This window comes from Apiospora phragmitis, assembly GCF_038363925.1.
Source record: "Apiospora phragmitis strain CBS 135458 chromosome Unknown utg000010l:1.0-9815664.0:1.0-9183399.0, whole genome shotgun sequence".
In the NCBI taxonomy this organism is placed as follows: Eukaryota; Fungi; Ascomycota; class Sordariomycetes; order Amphisphaeriales; family Apiosporaceae; genus Apiospora; species Apiospora phragmitis.
Window position 1 is genome coordinate 929,771 of NW_027117409.1, and position 19,337 is coordinate 949,107.

At 51.5% G+C, this 19,337-nt stretch overlaps 3 protein-coding genes across 3 annotated transcripts; 2 read left to right on the forward strand and 1 right to left on the reverse strand.

Moving 5' to 3' along the window:
* Positions 1-1,039: 1,039 nt before the first annotated feature.
* Positions 1,040-2,612, forward strand: PG994_010098 (uncharacterized protein; the record flags this gene model as incomplete). The annotated part of the gene is made up of 3 exons (XM_066861507.1): positions 1,040-1,238; positions 1,317-1,746; positions 1,817-2,612. The coding sequence occupies 3 exons, from the start codon at positions 1,040-1,042 to the stop codon at positions 2,610-2,612; spliced, it is 1,425 nt and encodes a 474-aa protein (XP_066710617.1).
* Positions 2,613-4,527: 1,915 nt separating this feature from the next.
* On the forward strand, positions 4,528-6,280 carry PG994_010099 (uncharacterized protein; the record flags this gene model as incomplete). Its single annotated transcript, XM_066861508.1, has 2 exons — positions 4,528-4,647; positions 4,718-6,280. The coding sequence occupies 2 exons, from the start codon at positions 4,528-4,530 to the stop codon at positions 6,278-6,280; spliced, it is 1,683 nt and encodes a 560-aa protein (XP_066710618.1).
* A 1,482-nt stretch (positions 6,281-7,762) lies between these two features.
* On the reverse strand, positions 7,763-8,626 carry PG994_010100 (LON peptidase N-terminal domain and RING finger protein 1; the record flags this gene model as incomplete). Its single annotated transcript, XM_066861509.1, has 1 exon — positions 7,763-8,626. The coding sequence occupies one exon, from the start codon at positions 8,624-8,626 to the stop codon at positions 7,763-7,765; it is 864 nt and encodes a 287-aa protein (XP_066710619.1).
* Positions 8,627-19,337: the final 10,711 nt, after the last annotated feature.

Consider the following 19,337-nt stretch of genomic DNA (forward strand, 5'->3'; position numbering starts at 1 on the left):
TAGATGGGCATATCAGGGGGGGACAATCGGTATTCGGCAACGATCATAAATGCTAAGGCAACAGGAATGACCCCTATGATGCAATATTGCTAGTACCATGCATGTTTATCAGATCACCTGTTTTCCCCCTTCGATTGTACTACACGCTATCTATCTATGTATCTGCCCTCAGCGTGGCATGTGGACTGAGGTAGCATTTGGGGTCACAGTTCGGTACCTACCTAGCCGCGATTGCGCCTATCTACTAAACTAACTATTGGGGCATATAGCTGCTGCCAGCTTCGGGGTAAACCAGCAGGTGACCGCGCGTATAGGGGTCCAACAATATTAGACTGTTGGGGAGTTCCCAGACTATATCGCGACCATGTTAGGAAGGGGAGCGCGTCCATTATCAGGAGTTGGGGGGAGATATCTAGATGTGTCTTGGAGTATTTCTAAAATATTAATTATCTGACCCAAAAGTTGGAGACAACTATTGAACGATTGATTAGATAGATTCGCATTTTGGAGTATCTTCCATTTGACCCCAACTCACCTCCGCGGTTATCTACCACCGAAAAGATTGCCCACCATGTAACGCTTACTCCAACCGTCGTCCCACCACGATCATCCACTTTCAGATGGAGTAGACACTACGTACAGTAGATACCGGCGTCGCTGGCCCACTTGCCCCAGACTCTTGCTAGTGGTTCTTCTCGTGGGGACCCAGAACCCAGAACCCAGCAGGCCCTATCTCCTCTCTGCATGTTATCATGATCATCCGTTGCGTAGGGCTCTAGCTTAACTTCCTTGTATATATGCCTGTCTGCATGGAGATAAGCTTTGGTCCTTGGCTGCAGGGTGAAATATGTAGCAGGATCGTGAAACTTTCTATAAGTGAAGAGATATCCCATCCCGACAGGTCGGTTCCAGAGACATCATCATACCACCAACGGCCAGAAGAGTCTTTCACTCATTCACTTGGTGGGCCTGCCTCGTCTCGTGGCAAGACAATCTTTTATGTTCTTGCAATAAGTGAGAGAAACTATAAACCATAATCATGTCGAATATCAACCCATCAGAGAAGCATGGCGGCGACACCATATCGCCCGCCCCTGCCCGGAGCAGCGGCTCCATCGAGGGCGAGGCCGTCAAGATCGAGCCCGCCGACGACGCCTTCGAAGTCTTCAAGCGGCAGGAGGGCCAAGTCGACTTCCGTACTGTCTCCTGGATCCACGCATCCGTGATTTTCCTCAAGAGTAAGTCTACCTCCCAGCTAGTCCCCCCTACTTTATGTAATGCATTCCGACACCGTTACTCACTTGTGATCATCGTAGTCATCTTCGCCACCGGCGTCCTTACCATCCCCTCCGCCATGTACGTCCTCGGCGCCTTCCCGGGCGCCGTCAACGTGCTGGGCTGGCAGTTCCTCAACACCTACTGCGCCATCGTCCAGGGCAACTTCCGCAACGCCCACGCGGGATGCCACTCCATCGCCGACATGGCCCACGTCGTCGGCGGCCGCTGGCTCCGCGAGGTCGCCGGCGTCTTCTTCCTCGTCACCTACGCCATCGTTGGCGCCTCGGGCATCTTCGGCGCCTCCGTCGCCCTCAACGCCCTGAGCGGCCACGCCCTCTGCACCAACAGCTTCATGCTCGTCGCCACCGCCATGGTCTTCATCCTCTCGAGCGCGCGCAAGTTCGAGAAGATCGCCTGGCTGACTTGGATCGGCTTCTTCTCCGTCTTCATCGCCGTCTTCATCGTCGTGTAAGTTATTCCGATATCCGCTCTCCTCATATTCCGCGACCCCCTTTTACTAATACGTTGTTAAATACAGAGTCGGAGTGACCACCCGCGACCGTCCTGCCGCGGCGCCGCAGACCGGTGACTACGATTTCGGCTACCATGTGATCGGCAACCCGACCTTCGTGGCCGCCATCACCTCAGTCGCCACCATCTTCTGCTCCGGCGCGGGCACGTCGGCGTTCCTCCCCGTCATGTCCGAGATGAAGCGGCCGCGCGACTACAACAAGGCCGTCTACCTGTGCATGGGCATCGTGACGGCGGCCTACCTGTCCTTCAGCCTGGTGGTGTACCGCTGGTGCGGCAAGTGGGTGGCGTCCCCCTCGCTGGGGTCCGCGGGCGACACCATCAAGAAGGTCGCCTACGGCGTCGGCATCGTCGGCCTGCTCGTGAGCGCGTGCCTCTACATCCACGTCGCGGCCAAGTACCTCTTCGTGCGCATGCTGCGCAACTCGCCGCACCTGCAGAAGAACTCGGTCGCACACTGGACCCTCTGGCTCGGCTGCACGCTGGGCATGTCCGTCGTCGGCTTCCTCGTCGCGTCGGGCATCCCCATCTTCAACTACCTGCTCGCCCTCGCCGGCAGCCTCACCTTCGCGCCCCTGGCCCTGGGCCTGCCCGGCTACCTCTGGGTCTACGACCATGGGCACTACCGCACGGGCAAGCACTGGCAGGTCCTGGTCTACTACCTCAATTGGCTCATGATCGGGCTCGCCGTGTTCCTGACCATCGGCGGCACGTACGGCGTGGTGCAGAACATCATCGACGCGTACGCAAGGGGCGAGATTGACAAGGCTTTCAGCTGCAAGGACAACAGCGGCTCTTCATAGTGAAGCCAATAGCGGCGGCGGCGGCCTCCCAGTCGGCCTTGGCTTGTCTTGGTCTTGTCCCTCCTAATACTGTTCTGGTCAGATACACTTTCGCCTAAAGTAATATGTGGCTTAATATATATCAATGATAATGACGAAAGATCTGCCCAATGTGGTCGTCCCTGGAGATTGGCGCCAGATGTGGCTGAGATAGTCCCAAGGTTAAACTACCGACCAACCGAGCAGGCCTGCCAGGCTAAACTCTCTGGAGAGACCGAACCGACCTTGTGACAAGCGTCTAATAAGAAAGGAGGTCCAGAGGGACGGTTGCGTGTCGGGATTCGGCAGCCTAGCTTGGATCGAACCAAACAAAGTATTCTCATCATTGTCACAAATCCCCCCAGGCGGCCCTTGCCAGGTAGGACGATGCGAGCCCGCGGGCGGACAGAGAAAACTAGGATTAGGAGGGTTCAAGAATTAATGCTCGGGTTTGATACTGTCCAAGGAATATGTAGCAACCCTTTTTCCGAAGTCCCTCATCCGATGCATATTAAAACCAATTTACCCATTGATGTGTCAAGAAGGGTAGCCCTAGTTCGCGGCGGGAGCGCAGGCGATGGTGTAAGTACTCAGTCAGCACGCCTGACTGACCGACCTGACCTTATATTTTGTTCTGTAGGGTCCGAGTTTGACTCGGGGATGTTTCATTCGGGGTCATTGATGTTTTCTTGGTACTCTTGTGTTTCTGGTCGTCGGGCAGGTTAACCTCGGCTCCGGAGAACTTTATTGGCTAGATGCTGGTAGCGGCAGTATACTTATCCATTCCGTCGCCTCGATGGCGGCGACACGGCGGTGCACACGCTCTAGATCGGTCTATTCAGTGAGTAAGTAGTGCTGGTCCTGGGCGCATATCGTGGGCGGACCAGGGCCGTCGCTGTCGTGGGATTGTCGTCGGCAGGCCTGGACGCCACACGCCTGGTGCTGGAACGGAAAGCGACTCATGAGGATCTGCGTCGTCCGGTCTGGCTGGCTGTTGGCTGTTGGCTGGCTACCTGGCTACCCAATTGGGCTCGGTATATTGTTCGAGGGGCAGCGAGGGGCTTTCGAGGGGAGGATTCCAAAGTCTGTAACAGCTGCTGACGTTGTTTCCGTCCCACCGACGATAGCGGGTTTCATATGCCCATTTTGGGAAGCTACAATTAGACTTCATACTAACGCTTGTTGCCGGCGCCCTTGCCTTGCGCCTGCCGGGCCTTCTTCCCCCCAATCCAAGTCCAGCAAAGCCCAGCAAAAGCTACCTACCAAACCCAGCAAGCTCTGGCGGAATTCCATCAATCCCCATCCTCCAGTCTGCTTGAAGAACGAAGAAAAAGTAAGACGGACGCAACTTATTAATTCTTGGAGTGCCACTTCCCCAACGAGATGATCATGTAATGTTCTCTCTCACACGTGGTTTCACAAAAAGCTCGATAATAGTGACATCAAGTTAGTCGAAACGAAATGACCTGGCTTGAATTCAAATTCAATCAATCGGCTTCTTCGGCTTGCATCGTTGGCCGTTGATTCCCGGCTTCTTCAATTCTGCTTCTGCTCTGCTCTCTGTCCTGTCCTGTCTCAATCTGCCAGGCACAGACACCACCGCAACCATCCCACTCTTCCCCAACCAGGTCGATTCATTGGGTATCATCAGCATCGTCTCCATTGTCAACGACCCATACCATATACTGCCCAATTCATGGTGATACGTCTATTGCGGTGACGTGTGGAGCCATCATCACCAGCATCATCTTGACCACGCGATATCGTCACAGCTCCTGGCTCTGCCTGTTATACGATTTGTTCTGAGAAGCACCATCAGCACTGAACGAGATTGGTTATTTCATATACCCCAAACCGCTGCCTCTGCCGACCAAATCCATACATACGCCCGCTCGCCATGTCTTCACTCGCCGGGAACGTGGTTGACATACCGAGATCGGGCGACTTCACGCAAGCCAACAGTCTGCTAACAGAAAGGAATGCGAAGGAGAGCTTGCTCTTGCGTCTTCCGAGGGAGGTAAGTTTGGGACCCGAAAGCGAGCAAACATCCGTGGCAAGTAAAACGGCGAATGCTCACTCTGCCCTAGCTGCGCCTAATCATATACGAGTATTCTGTGGCGTTGGACAAGCCTGTCACCCCGAGGCAGACGATCGCCAGATCAAATAAGTTCACCTGGGGAGATGCTCGCCGTGCACCTGTCCATGCTCACCACGGCAATGCCGGCCATGTCTACAAGTCAACCGAGTCGCAACACTTGACCGTCGTCAGCTTGCACAGAATCTGCAGGGCCATTCACAATGAGCTGAACGCACTGCCTATTTTTTACCGTGTGAACGAGTTCGAGCTCGCATCTCAGCGCGATATCCATGTCTTTCTCGCAGCCTTGACCCCAGAGCGACGTGATGCTATCCGGAGGATCACGCTGGCCGCCGTCCCGGCATGGAAGCCATTCATCCATACTTTCGACGAAAATGTCAATCATGACATGATGGCATTACTGGCTTACTGCCGGGACCTCCGAGAGGTCAAGATGCTAGTAACGACAAACAGCTCCTATTGGATGTACGAGCGTGACCCTGAAAAGCTTGAGCGCGAGCTCCTCCGGGAAATCCGGGACTTCACCGACGCGGCGTCATCTCGAGAGGGTAGCATCGGTCTCGAAAGGGGAAGTCAGCAGTGGTGGGATTTGCCTATACTGGACGTCCAGTTCGACCTCAAAGACCCAATAGGGGGCTCATCAAGGTACTACCAATGTCTGCAAGCGTGCCGCGACAGCAAAGACATCCAAAAGGCAATGCAGGAGCTCCAGATGGCTTTGGCGGCGCGCAAGAAAGACCCGAGGCTACCTCGGTCGGGTCTCAAGCATTTTTATAGCACGACTGACTATCAAAAGGCTCTGGAACGTGCTCCTCTCGACTTCATTGGAGAGAACCGCATGACGTTCGAGAGGTTAGCCGACCCTACGACTGTTTCGGCCCGTACGAGGTCCTATACAAAAGCACTTCAGAACGTCAACAGCTTGGGGACGGTCGACACCTACCTATTGAGCAAATACAATATGGAAGGCCAGCTGCAATGGGAGCTGTCCAGGATATTAGATCTCCAATGGGGAAAGAGTACGATCGAGGCTCTTGTGGCCTGGAAGTATGGGTATGGCCACGATGACTACCCCCATCGGCATCCGTCTCGGGAGCCGTTATATGTCCTGAGCACGGCTAGATGCCACGAATTCCTGCGGCAGTACTTTTATCAATCCATGCAAAGCATCGAGAGCCACCAGCTCCTACCCGCCAACGGCTCGGGCGAGCTGAGGCGGCATTACGAGTGGATGACCAAGCACCCGACGCCCAACGACTGCGCGGAGGAATACGAAGACATGATGGTGCCGGGGCGGCGGCAGATGTGGCGCGTCATGAACTCGGACTGGCAGAGGCGAATCAAGAGCCTGGCGGCCACGATCAAGAAGCGGGAGGCGGCCGAGGCTCGAGAAACGAAGAAACGGAAGGCCGAACAGCAGATGATGTCGTCGGTCCGACCCAAGAGGGCGGCCATCAACAAAGCTATGCATGCGAGTATAATAAGTGCGGGCGGGTCAGATACGGCCAGCCGTCCAAGATCCCGGTTATTGAGGGGCACCAGGTCATGTTAGGGTACCAGAAGCCCATTACATCACTGAACAATAACATAACAAAGCACTATTGTATACCCGATATTTTCTCTTGATTCTTTGACCAGAACTGCGTCTGGGACGTATAAATTTTCGCAAAGTTACCGCCTTTTGGCTCGAAATAACAAGTCTAGACAGAGGCAGAGGCGCATTGGGGTAAGCTGATACTCAGAAACTGCCAGCCGTGCTACGTATGTTGAGTTTGCCGGATTATATCCCCCAATTGCCAACTACTACAGGACGTATAGTAAGCATGTGGTCAGTAGAGTAAGCCCAATGATTCCGCTTATGATGCAATCTGGGTACATAAGTATGCTGCTTGAAATAACAAAAGTTTCACAGAAATCGTAAGTGCACAACCCAAGGGAATGGATTGAAGCCCCCTTTCCGTTACACGGTTTGTAACCATATGCGAATTCCACGTTGTGGCGGCATCGGTCATTGCTAGCAGAAGTTCACCCTCTTAATGTGACATTTCATTCATACTAGGATAATAAACATTACGGGTCGTCTCGTTGATCATGCTCCCGTCATAGGGCATTCAAAGTTTGATGGGTTTCTCTTCTTATTTTTTCCAGCCTCTGCCTCCACCTCCCCAACTTCGACGGGCCCATCATAGCTACCTGATGCGCCGCCCAGCTATAGAGAGTAATATATACACGAGCAGGCAGTCGATCCGGGAAAGAAATATATAAAGAGATATGCAAACTTTGAACAAACATGAAATCCAAACAAATCAGGGCACTGATGCAAGAGAACCCCCATCTCTCTGTGAGATAAGGAGTTCCTTGCTGGTATCACTAGTATGATATAACGCTAAAAATGGATAGTGCATATATCGACAAGAAGGGTGTGATGCAATGTGTTGAGTAAGTAGGTAAAGTAGGAGTTCTACCGGAGAGACGCAAAGGAGGTGTGCGCGTCATGGATCGGGTCGCGTGGGAAAAGTGCAAATGAAGAGGTAGAAAGGTCTGGTAACCACCGCTGCACGCAAGAAGCAGATGGCCATGATAAAAACAGAAAGGCTCAAAATCTCAGCGAGATGTAGCCTTCCCAACCCCTTGCGACTCCCCAAAACGCCACGCATCAAGTCGTAAAGGATATGTATTAAATCATGATGATTCAGGAAGGGCGGATGGTTTCCTTCACTCCCCAAATGAAGGTGTTTCCGCTTTGTGTTTTCTCTCTCGTTTCATCTTCCGTAGCACTCGTCAGCGGCAAGCATGGCTAGTACCATGACTACAAGCCCGCCGACCAAAGTGAGTCACAAGACAGAACAGTCCGTAAAAGACCTGAGAAATATAGAAAGGAAATGCGTCAACAAATCTTCATTTTTTAACTTGTCAAATGAAGATAGATTCCTTAGCCCAATACGTTTCCATATGAACGAAAGACATCAGGCAGTGAAACGGAAGGGGCAATGGTAAGGGGAAGCAAAAGCCAGTGCACGGAAAGGGGTAAAGCTCACCATCTGCTTGATTCCCACTCCACAATCCAGCGACAGCAGATCTTGAGCCTCTCTCGAACACTGGATCTCCCAAGAAGCCTGTATTTCTCCTCATCGCTCACTGGTAGTATGCTTGCGAACCACCAGGGGAACCTGGCGGGATCGTTGGGGCAGTCGCCGTAAATTGCGAGAACACGAGTTGTCAGCCAGGCGACACTTTGGCTTCTCATGCGTCTCACGAAATCTACTCCAAATTCGAGGAGCTCGCGTGTTGCCATGCCATCTAGCTCCTCCATTGTCATGGAAACTGGCGAAGGGTGGGTGGTTGATCGGGGTATCTGCACTGAAGTAGTTGTAGTAGCATCCACTGTTTCTGTCGAACGTTCGTCGGCGTGATCGATAGCCCGTGCAAAATACTGGACGCCTCTTGAGCGCATGGTCTCAGAGACCTCGATGGCCTCTTCTTCAGCCAAGCTAACATCATCAAGCTTCTCGATGTTCCCCACCATATACCCGTCCAACAAGGCATGCTTAAGGACCTTGAACCGTGAAACACCGACGGTTTCCAGAAGGCTGCGTCCGTCGGGAAAGAACTCGATGTTGACGATACGAAGAAGTGTCCCAATGGGCAAGAAGTTGGCGCGGCCATTGGCTTCAGTTGGTTGCGTATACAGTACCATGCCAAAAGTGCGGTTCCCATCCATTGCGCGTCGTATCATAAGTCGGTACCGTAGCTCGAAGACATGTAGGAACGTCGGCATTGTAGGAAAGGACATGGTGCAAAGAAAGAGTGGAACGTCGTACTCGCCCTGAGCCTGTTGTTCCAGCCTCACAGCGTGCGCTCGGAGAGCAACGGTATCAGCCCAGAAACCATTGATCATGCTCGTGAGCCGCTGATTGGAAGGGAATGAATTTTGGTTTAGTTGTGGTTGTATCAACAATTCCCGCCGACAAATAGGGCAATGCTCCGAGTGGTCCAACACTCGATGCAGGCAGACCCGGCAGAAGGTATGGCCACATGCCGTCGTCAAAGGGTCGAGGTAAGAGTGCGTAGCACACTTGGCAATCCATCTCGGTTCTGGCCGATTCCTTTAGTCGGGTGAATACTGTCATGTCAATCTGCGACACCTCATCCTCCCCAGCCCCAGAAGTCGTGTAAGATACTTCACAATTATAACCAAGCTTGCCCATTTCCGCAAGTGTATATGTTGACACGACCCGTCCTCCCTTCATCAGACAAGCTTCATCCTCCTTTTCCTGAGGCTGGACAGTCCCGCCACGGCCCACGGATCTTGAACTGCGATGTGCGTGGAAACATCTGACGACGCTGTAACGTCGCGATCTTGCTCGATTGTTGTCCTGATCAACGTCAATGCCTTCTTTAAGGTCACATCAACGCTGCAATCGCCTAAGGCATGCTCTTTTTCGCAGTCCTCAAATGGGCACGTGAAGCCTTGTAGACGTCCTGTGGTCGCGGGCCACGAAATGTTTGTGCGGATATGCGTGGCCGGTATGCATTGCTTGCAAAGACTTCGACCGCATGGCAGAGTAGCCGGCTCTTGGAGTATGCGAGAGCATACCCCACACTGGATGAGCCTTATGATCTGGCGTGCATCCTTGACAGCGCTGAGAAGCTTCTCAGCGGCAGCAAGCGGCTTCTCCGTGCCGGCGGGATTGAAGATGGGCGTCTCGGTCTTCTCGAGCGAGGACCGAGAAGTTGCACTGCCGGACGAGGATGGCGGGGGGAGGTATTGTCGAGCTGGGATTTACTTCGATGGATGACATGAAGGCTCAGGTCATTCGGCTTTTTTAGCTGGTCAGATGGAAGATATAGAACCTAGCCAATTCTCCCAACAGAAGAAGAAAATAAAAAGGTGTCTACGTGGTTACCGTAACGGAAACATGTATGTGAATGGTCTTGCACAGCAGACCTACACTACATCTATCTTGCGTGTTGGCCGGAGTATGCGAACGAGCGAGCGGAGGGTTAAAAGTGATGACGCTTAGGATCCGCGCGGGCTAAGGTCAGAAAACAATATCAGGGGTCCAGATAGAGTAACAAGGCCCCAGAGAAATTCTTTAGCTAGGACTGCTTGACCCAGACGGATGGAGAACAGGACATGTCTGGTAGGGATGATGGTTGCTTGGTCTCGACGCCCGGCGATACGGGCACCACTGGTACTATGTATGTATTTCGGCCGACTTGAAGAACAAAAGTCGGAATATGATTGGACTGGGCGAGAGCGAGGAAATCGGGCGCCTAAAAGCGTCAAAGAACAGGAAAGTCCGTTGCGAAGACAATATATCGCGGGCGCAGCAACATGGTGTGAGAGAATATGTAGCAGGTCATCATGACAGGGCATGTGTCCCAGCAAGAGGAACCCCAGAGAAGAGCAGCGCTGGGTATATGACGTGTATCGGTACTTGGGAGTCCCATTGTCTCGACTTTGGGCGGCCGTTATTGGCTCGTAACGCCACAGCGATCTCGATCCGCAAAACGTCTGTAGCCCGCGCGGCAAACTTGCATTGGCTTTTTTTTCTTCCCTGGCGCCAAGGATGTAGGCCTGTGGCGGCAGTGTGGGAGAATGGCGAGAAAGAGAGGCAACTCTATGGACGCAGACAGCAGGGGAAGAAGGAAAAACCTGCCCTACAGGAGGCGGCGGCTAGGTGGAGCATTTGGCAGGACCCTGCCTGAGTCGCATGCTCTAGCCTCTAGTATGTATTAAGTCGTATGCAGGTTCGCAGTTAGTTACGGCGAGTTAGTATGCAAAAGGCCACATAGTTCCCGTCCAAATGAAGCGATTCAAAAGCACAGATGTGAGATGAGTCGTCGAGATACGATGCTCACGGATACCAGTGCCTCTAGTGCCCCATATGCATCCATATCTGGAGTCATTGCAAAGGTCTTGGAAAGTACATGTTTCAAATGGACCTCATTCTTCAGAATAGATGCGTCCAGACTGTCACCCTTGAGAGCTCTTCTGGAGCATTGGAAGTTTGAAATGCGTTGAACCCAGGACACAGGTACCTGAGCTAGGTACTCTTTTCCCGTTACTTCCCAGCGTTCTGAACTTCGAAAGGAAAGTGCAGGCGTCATCTAATAGCTTAATTTCGGCTGGGGGGATAAGCTCTGACATCAAAGACGTGGGGGGTAGGCGAAGAGCCAATGGCCGTTGGGAATAGTCTCTTGCCCTGCATATCATGGCCAATTTGGAAAACGCGCCGTAAAAAAGAAGTCCGCGGGCTTCTTCCGCATCGTCTGAGCAATTCCGAAACATATCGCCTGTTAATGTTGACTGCAATGGGGACAAACAGACCTACTAGGTAACCGAGGGTCCCAGCCTATGTACAGTATTTTGCGTCTTCTCTACCCACCCGCAAATCGTGACAAATGGGAATAGTCAACCCCAGTTGGGCAAGTCGAGATTGATCACCACCAATACGGCTACATGTATGTGCCATACATTGGCGCATTCGCATTCGGCAACGAGACATGTCCGCTGTCCGACGTGAGAGGCGTACCCGTGGTAATTCGAACATGTACCGCTACTTCTCGTGACTTGCAGAGCTGCAGCGAGGCATGTCCTGTTCTGTCCGACGTTTTAGTGCGTGTCCGACAACCAAATATCCTGATGATGGCGTGCTGCTTCGATTCACGGCACACGGCGCGAGGCAGGAAATCGAAAGCTATCGGCGCTAAGCTTGGTGGTTTCCTGTGCAGGGCTGGGAAACGAGTTCAAAGGAAGAGAGGTAAAAGAAATTGCAGTAGTCTTTTAGTCCTATTTGCTTGCGGTGGGCTAATAAGATGTCTACCTACGAGTCCTGAGTCCTGACTTCATAGATTTCACATGCTGTTGTGGGGTAGGGCATATTGCTGCAGCACGTTGCAACGCACAACAACCTGAGAACGACAACGAGCAGCATAGCATACCTACCCACCCTTTCCATGCTCCGCGTTACCCGGTAGCTTTCCGCAAAGGGTTCTAATAGAACAAAGGCGACCTAATCGATTTGCCTCGCTACGCGTCACATACTTGCTGTCTACAAACCTCTGCAGGAGACTTGAATGGTTCTAGAAGCACCCCCAGACACCAGACCAGAATTACGCACTTACCTAAATCCCAGCCGCAAACGCCGGGCAGCTTGTCAGCCTCACTCATTCCCTAATACGGATCCGTCCGTTATGATTTCTTTCCGGATGGCAAATGACGACGCTCTGTTTACTTCAACTCGCACTACCGCCACACGATAAACCGTCGATGTGTCCTGTCTACTACCATACCAAACTAATTGTGGGCAACGGGGCCCTGGGTCTCTGCCCGGATGTCCGGAGGCTTTCAGGTTATGGCCGGTGCCCTTTCGCGCTACTATATTTGTCACTGGCACAGTGGTTGTATTGAAACGAACCTTGCTCTTCGTACATTACGCTATCTACAGCGTGCCGCTCCCGGGTCCACCGGAGCATTCAGGGTCTCTTTCTCCGAGGCGCAGGGTATTGGCCCGGTGGTTACGTAAGGTGGGTGTATTCGAAAGCGGAGATGCGCCTTTGGCAGTTGATCGACATGGTGACCGGCCAAGATATGAGCAATCGCATGGGCTCTCTTACTAATCAGACCAATAACGCTGTCCTGAATGCCTCACTGCGGAACACTGAAAATTATCGAAATAGGGGACTTCTATGGTAGAACACTCTGGAGGATGATCAATACCTAGCTCACAGGTTCATGTTGTTTCCTTTTCCCATGAGCGAGGTTGGTCATTATCTGATGCTATGCCAATGCACTGACAAATGTAACTCTGCTGCCCATTTACAAGTATGGCCTTTCCCAGGGCTACATGAAGGTACTCAGGGGGTAACCGGCTCCCTCGTCGCCAAGTTACATGAAGAAACATGATTTGGTTCTTGTCAGTCGTTTTGCGGTCTGGCCCTCAACAAACACAAGAATTATGAGCTACCGGAAGAAGCATACCAGAATCCGTGGCTCCTCTCAAGGCCAGGAAAACTTATCTCGTTAGCACCGAAGAACCTCATGTTGTTGTTGTTTTATTCTAACGTCTTGGAAGTGGCAACGTCGCCCAGTTTACCAAAGGGCTTGGGGCATTCGATGCATTGGTCTATCCATGTAAATCATATAAAGGGAACGGCCAGCAAGTCCATTGTGATTCGAGAGACACCTTCTCTTGGGCTGACCATACGTCTACATTATGGCTCTTGGCTTACTCGATATCCTCTAGCCAGTTCGTTGTAGTCCTACAGCTTAGAATTGCCCCATTATGAGAGACACCTTTGCAGGTGACCTCTGGGATTATGCCGCCATCGTGCTCAATGCCTACAGACCCTTAACGCCGAAAAAAGGGAGGCCGGATTTACGAAACGGAGCGTATGAATGTCACAGAAGTCAGCCAAGAGGCACAAGATGCATCTCTGATCCAATGATGACATATATACTATTATTAGGTAGGTTAGAACTAGCTAAATAGGTAGTTAAATAGATAGCACGTCTCATACCCCTCGGGAGGTTGGAGCGGCGGAGCCGCTTCCGAAACGTTGAACAATACTACAGCAATGACAGCTTACAGCCCCATGGAACCATGGATAGCGAGAAGAGCGGCTATCCTCAATATGAGAGACATCATGTATATTGCAGTATCTACATCATTCCAGGGATACCAGGCCGGAGTGGCTGACATGATCTGGTATCTAAGCCGTGTAGAGCTAACAAGGATCCAAGAGCGTGAAGAAATATACGTGTTACTTCAGTTCGCGGGTACAGGCTGTGAAGAGCAAACCCAGGTCTCGCTAGGGTGTAGTTTTATTGTCTGCTATATAGGTTCTACACCATGAAGCAAGCAGTGGTATGAATCCAAGTAATTTGTTCATTGCTGAAGGATCTCTCTCACGACGCAGTGTGTACGGTTTGCAAGAACGATGCCACGGTAGTTCCGAGCCAAGCGGCAACCTCGGCCAGTACCACAGGCGCAGCGAACTCTCCAGTACACGGCGAGGCGCGGTCGAGACGTCAGTTTGCCGAGACGAATGTCAAGGACCCTTGAGGATAGGGAGATGAACACTACCACGTTTCAAGCATGAATTAAGGCGCCCATACCAGGTAGAATAATATCGTTTGGTAGCGGCGATACGGGTGGCGAAGAGGGATATCTTCTTCACTCTGGATTGTAACCCGGGCGTAACTAACTTTACTACCTGACATGGCAGCCTTTACTATCCCCTACAATGTAGTACCAAGTCGTACCTAGTTCGAGCAATATTCTGCCATACACAGCCCTAAGACCAGGTAACTCGAGGACCACTCGCCAACCTCACTTCGAGAGTAAAGCGATGGTATGCTTCTTATATATCGCCGGCCTTTACATAGGGAGCGAAGCCCGCACTTTCGAGCCTATCCGCCCGGAGCGCGTTGGCAGCTGCTTGGTCAGGCCTAGCCGATATTCCCCCCAATCACGACCGTCTGTGATGCCCCTGTTCACGATATCGCCCATGAGCGCGCAATGCACCTCGCAGCTTCGTCAAGGGTGACGTGGAGCCGTGTCAGCCATACCATTACCCAGCGATGAAGACCATGAGTATAAAATATGCAGCGTCTTGGATATAAAGGGTCAACGTTAATCGAGCTGAAGATTGCGGATTTGATGACGCCCCTGGGGAGGCTGGCATTTCACCATAGGAGGGCATATTCCGTGATTGAAGAGATAAAATCCATAGCGGACACAGCCGTATAATCCCTTGCCGCAAAAGGGGGGCTCACGTTATACTGCATATGTCTCTCCTCGGCGAAGTCAGAGATCCGTACCGGGCAAACGGAACAGCTGTTCAAACTACGAACGACGTCCAATCAGAAGCTACTGGTAATAATGTGCAGCAGGTCTGGAAAAGCAAACGCGTTCGGGCTGACCTGCACTTGAAGCCACCCACCATCCTGGCTGACATGTGCTGCAGAGTTGACCCAGCTGTGTGAGTCGTGGCACACAGCCTACTCCTATTTCTCCGGTTGCCTGCAGAATGATGATGACGATGATGATGACGAGTAGAGGACAACGTCAAACGGTATATACCATCGAGCGTCCAGTAATCCGAGGCTAACCGCCAACGTCAGCTCTAATGGAAGTGTAGTTGACTAATCATCGGGGTGGTCCGCTTCAAAGGAAAAATATGAGACTCCATGATAAAACAGACCCGAAAATGGGACCCAATTGTGTTCATCAGGCTATATGTGCATGGTGGCTGTTGCTGCTGCTGAAACGGGACAGCAGCGCAGACCAATCTCTGTTCTGGACTGTCCCGGAAGAACCAGGAAAGGGTTGAAACCTCGGATGCTGCTGGCTGCTGGCTGCTTCTGCTGCTCTCCTTCTGCTGCAATCGAATGTTCTCCCGCTTCTTTGATCAGCAAAGCAGGGTTGGTTGTGCGGGGGTTTACCGGCTACGGCAGCTAGATACGGACCAGAGCTGAGCTGAGGTCACCTTGCATGCCGCATATGTATGTACGAGTATGAAAGATAGGATCGTTGCCCCCTCTATCGATAAAATGACTCCTGTTCCTGTGGAGGATTTGACGACAAGGCATACTAAGCAAGGTGGCGAGAAGGAGTCACACTTCCAGTGGCCATACTTGGGGATAAAGAAAAAATGACGAAACAAGTTGTTGCTGGAAGAGTACGGGATGCTATTATTGAGGCAAGGCGATGTGAAAGGGGTCTGGTGGCTTTGTGACTCCTATTGGCTATTGCATACCTGGGCTCGAGTAAGCCCCGAATAGAACCAATCATCCGATACCAAATCTGCAATTGGCTCAACTATTTTTGCAATTTCCCTAGAATTGATTAATGCATGTACATATATTATGTAGCGGCTTGCTGCTTGCCTTTTCCTCTGCAGTCTATAGGGCTATCCCTACTTGCGTCGGCCGTTCCTGTCCGGCCGTTCCTGTCCGCTCCAAATGCGAATTCCCATGGTCGTGAAGTAAGGGGACAGGCATCAGATTAGTGCATCTATATTCACAACTTGTCAAGCTTGCCACGTGAAGAGGATTCTACTTGACGGTGGCAAGCTTATCAACCAACCTACTTCGCACAAATGGGCGAAGGGCTGACCGCGCCATGAGCAATTTCGGTTGACAAGAGAGAGCCGAGTAGTCGTGGGAAGGGCTGCGCATTCTTGCGCAGAGGCACAGGATCCTCTAGCGGTGTCTGCTTGTCTGTTATGTCCCCTTGCGAACGAGCCGCCCGTACCCAATACATCCTAGGTTATGTAGAGTGCGGGTTGGTTCGGGCACTGAGGGCGCAAACCCCCCTTGTCACTCATTGGGCAGTTACAACGCATCCGCAATAGGTTGACTCAATAGCAAAGTCCAAAAAAAGCCGTGGTGGTCTCTCGAGCTGACATTCAAGAAAGCAGTGCTGGAGTGGTTGAAGATAGTGCTTACCCTGAATTACTCACAAAGAAAATGCATTTATGTGTATCTGCTGCTGCATAACCGGTGACCCAGCTATTCAAGTGTCCCGTTGGTGTGCTTTCTACTCGAATGACGCCTGATGGTACATTGTTCGGGTTATGCAACGTTGTCCACCGAATAACAACTGTGAATATGTTGCACGCTGAAAAGGCCCAGATGGGCATCTTATTAGGCGAGGCAAAGCCCTCTATCTCTCTTTCTCTCTCCAAGTCGTGTTGGAGGCTGCATGTCGCATGAGTTGACAGGCAAACCGCTCAGGCCTAAGAAAACGTGCTTTGAAACAGGACGAACGGGTACCTAATCCATGATCCAAGTCGGCAAGATACGAACGAGTTATGGCTAGTGCCCTTGCAAGCTCGTTACTTCAGCCTTTGGCTGCTATCAATCGATAAGGTACGGAAGTTTATTACGGGCTACTAGCGGGCAAACGAACGAACTGGGCCCTGTCCGGAAATTCTACCTAGCGGGGAAGATAGCGCCTTTTTGTACGACAGGCTTGCAGACAAGCTGGGGAATCCGACCTGATGTCAGGCTCGCCACCAAAAATATGCTACAAACACACACACACACACTTCACAATATGTAAACATACAAACGTACGATGTACGATCCATGCCTCAACCTGGAATGCACTCTAGAGCAAGCATTGGAGGGTCAACTTGCCATTGGAGACCCGGCAGTTCGGCGATTGGTGCCGACTGGATGGACAAGGCCCAAGAGTCATCGGGCAGATAGTGGGCAAGTCGAGCCATGTCAGTCGATGAGGAGTCAGGACTCGGCGATAGAGGCTCGTGCTTGATCCCCCAAGAAGGTATGTAAAATGCAAGAGATGCCTTTCATAAAGATTATGTCCGCCACCCATGACAACTGGGGGCCTTGGGATCTCGCGTTCATAGTACGATTGAATCCATTACCGTCCCCAAGCCAAGAGGATTTATTTTACGGAATAGTAACAATAGGAATGGAACAAACCCGGGGTTTGGAGGATTCAGACGATGGCATAGGCAGAAGTGTCGTAAATTTATGTGTATCTTTATCCTGCTCAACGCCGCTCCGTGCCCTCACCGCATGTAAGTGAGTGGATTCAAAACTCTCGCCCTCAGCTTTTTACCCTGAACCGAGGGAATCATGAGGAACCCAACATAACGATAAGGCCACTGCAGTCAGACTTATGTTACGGGGGGGGAAAGAAGAAGCGCATGCCCACAACAGACTACAGACAAATGAATGCACCGAAGTGATGCAGTAGTAGAGAAGTAGCATTCGAGACTTGCAATGGCAATCTTATTCAAGACCCTGCAGATTGCCCATCGGGAGACTAGGATTCGGATTCAGGTATCAATCAGCTTCGAGAAGAAGTCGCTACCTGACAATTTCTAATAGATATCGATATCATATCGATGCATGTTGATAATAAATGCATCGCGTTGAACGGGTAAAGGGGATGCATTTGCGCTGCATGTGTGTGTACCGTTGTCATATGAAGTCAGGGTGAAGTGTACATGAACACGTCAGGTTATTGGAGCTGAGGTTTGTGCACTCGCTGTGCTGAAATGACCTCACGGACCGGCCACTATGTGTACATGCATTCAATTGCCTGGTGTAGTAGTGGGCACTAGGAAACCAATAAAGACCGCACCTAGCAATCCAGCCCAGCACGGCTTACAGCACTTGAGCACCTACCATCACTGGCCTGGCTGTCCCACTACGCAAAGACATTGATCAATCAAGATCCATCAACTGGAACGCACACGCTCTTTTTTAAGTACTGGAGAATCCTGAAAAGTACCACCAAAAGGGCCCCACCTAAAAAACGAAACAGAACGGGAGCGCAGCAACCAGAGGCAGAGACAGGCGACAGAGGCCTGCCAAGCCCCAACAGCAACAGCCAAAAGTTAACAAGGTTAGTGCGTGCACACCCAGGTAACACACACACCCACTAGGTACTCCCCCTCCCACCATACCACACAATCACACACACACCCCGTCCGTCAGTCTCTTTCTGGTCGCTTGCTCTCCTCTGCTATCTCCGCTCACACTGGTTGCAGCCCTTGCGCGCAGAAACGAAAAATTTGAGACTGGAAAAAAAAAGTCGCCCTTCCTCTTTTTTCCCTCTCCTCCACCATTAACGATTCACCCATCATAGGTAATCGACCTCAGGAAGACATACTGCAGGTCTCTTTTTCCCTTTTCCTTGTCCCTCTTGTGTAATTCTTTTCACATCTCGAGGAAGGAAGAAATAATCCTGTCTGTTTTCGGTCTCTATTCATCAGAGCCGATTAGACGCATTTCGCCCATCTCCACTCCCAGGTTTCTGAGAAAGTGCTCTCTCATTCTTTGAGACAGCCGCCAGAAACAAGAGGCCAACCCAACACCGACGACCATTTGTCACGACGTCCGCGCGTGTCCGGTTACCATCTCCCATCACCTTCTCGCCGCTTCAAATTTTCTTTGCAACTTCACCTTGCAGAAAAGATTCCTCACGAAATCGAGTCGGATCGATCCATCTTGTCGCCTAATTCACCACGACAACGACAACAACTTCTTCTTGCGCACTGTCTCTAGATTTGCTGCGACACTCCTTTTTTCCACTCTTTTCGGTTGATACCCAGTTTTTCGCCATCACGTTCTTTTTCTTCCCGCGTCCAGTTCATATCGGAGAAGGGAAAAAAATTTCAGAGAGGACGAGCTTGTTCGCATACTTTCGCAGAATAAGCTTATTTCTCATCGGCCTGGTGTCAGCACTGAACCGTGGAAAGAAACGAGTCAACCCACGAGAACCTGTCTCCGATAGCCGCGAGACTTGACCTTCGTTGCCTATAATTATCCACGGTCTTCCTTCGACTCGGATTTGATATTCGACTTCAGAGACCACATCCTCAGTTGATATTCTTCTCTAATCTTTTCTTCGAGCCTACGCTGTAAAGAACGAGTAGAGAATTATTTTCAGCTCCAAACCGAACCATCAACTTTATACCAACCACACCTACAATTAAGTCACTTCACGAGCGCACTCCTCGCGATCCGTCACATATGACTTCCACGGGAACCAACAAGCTCCCGTCCCAGCGCCGACCACCGCCACAACGTCAGCTCCGTCATACGCTTCTGCTGCCGGTGC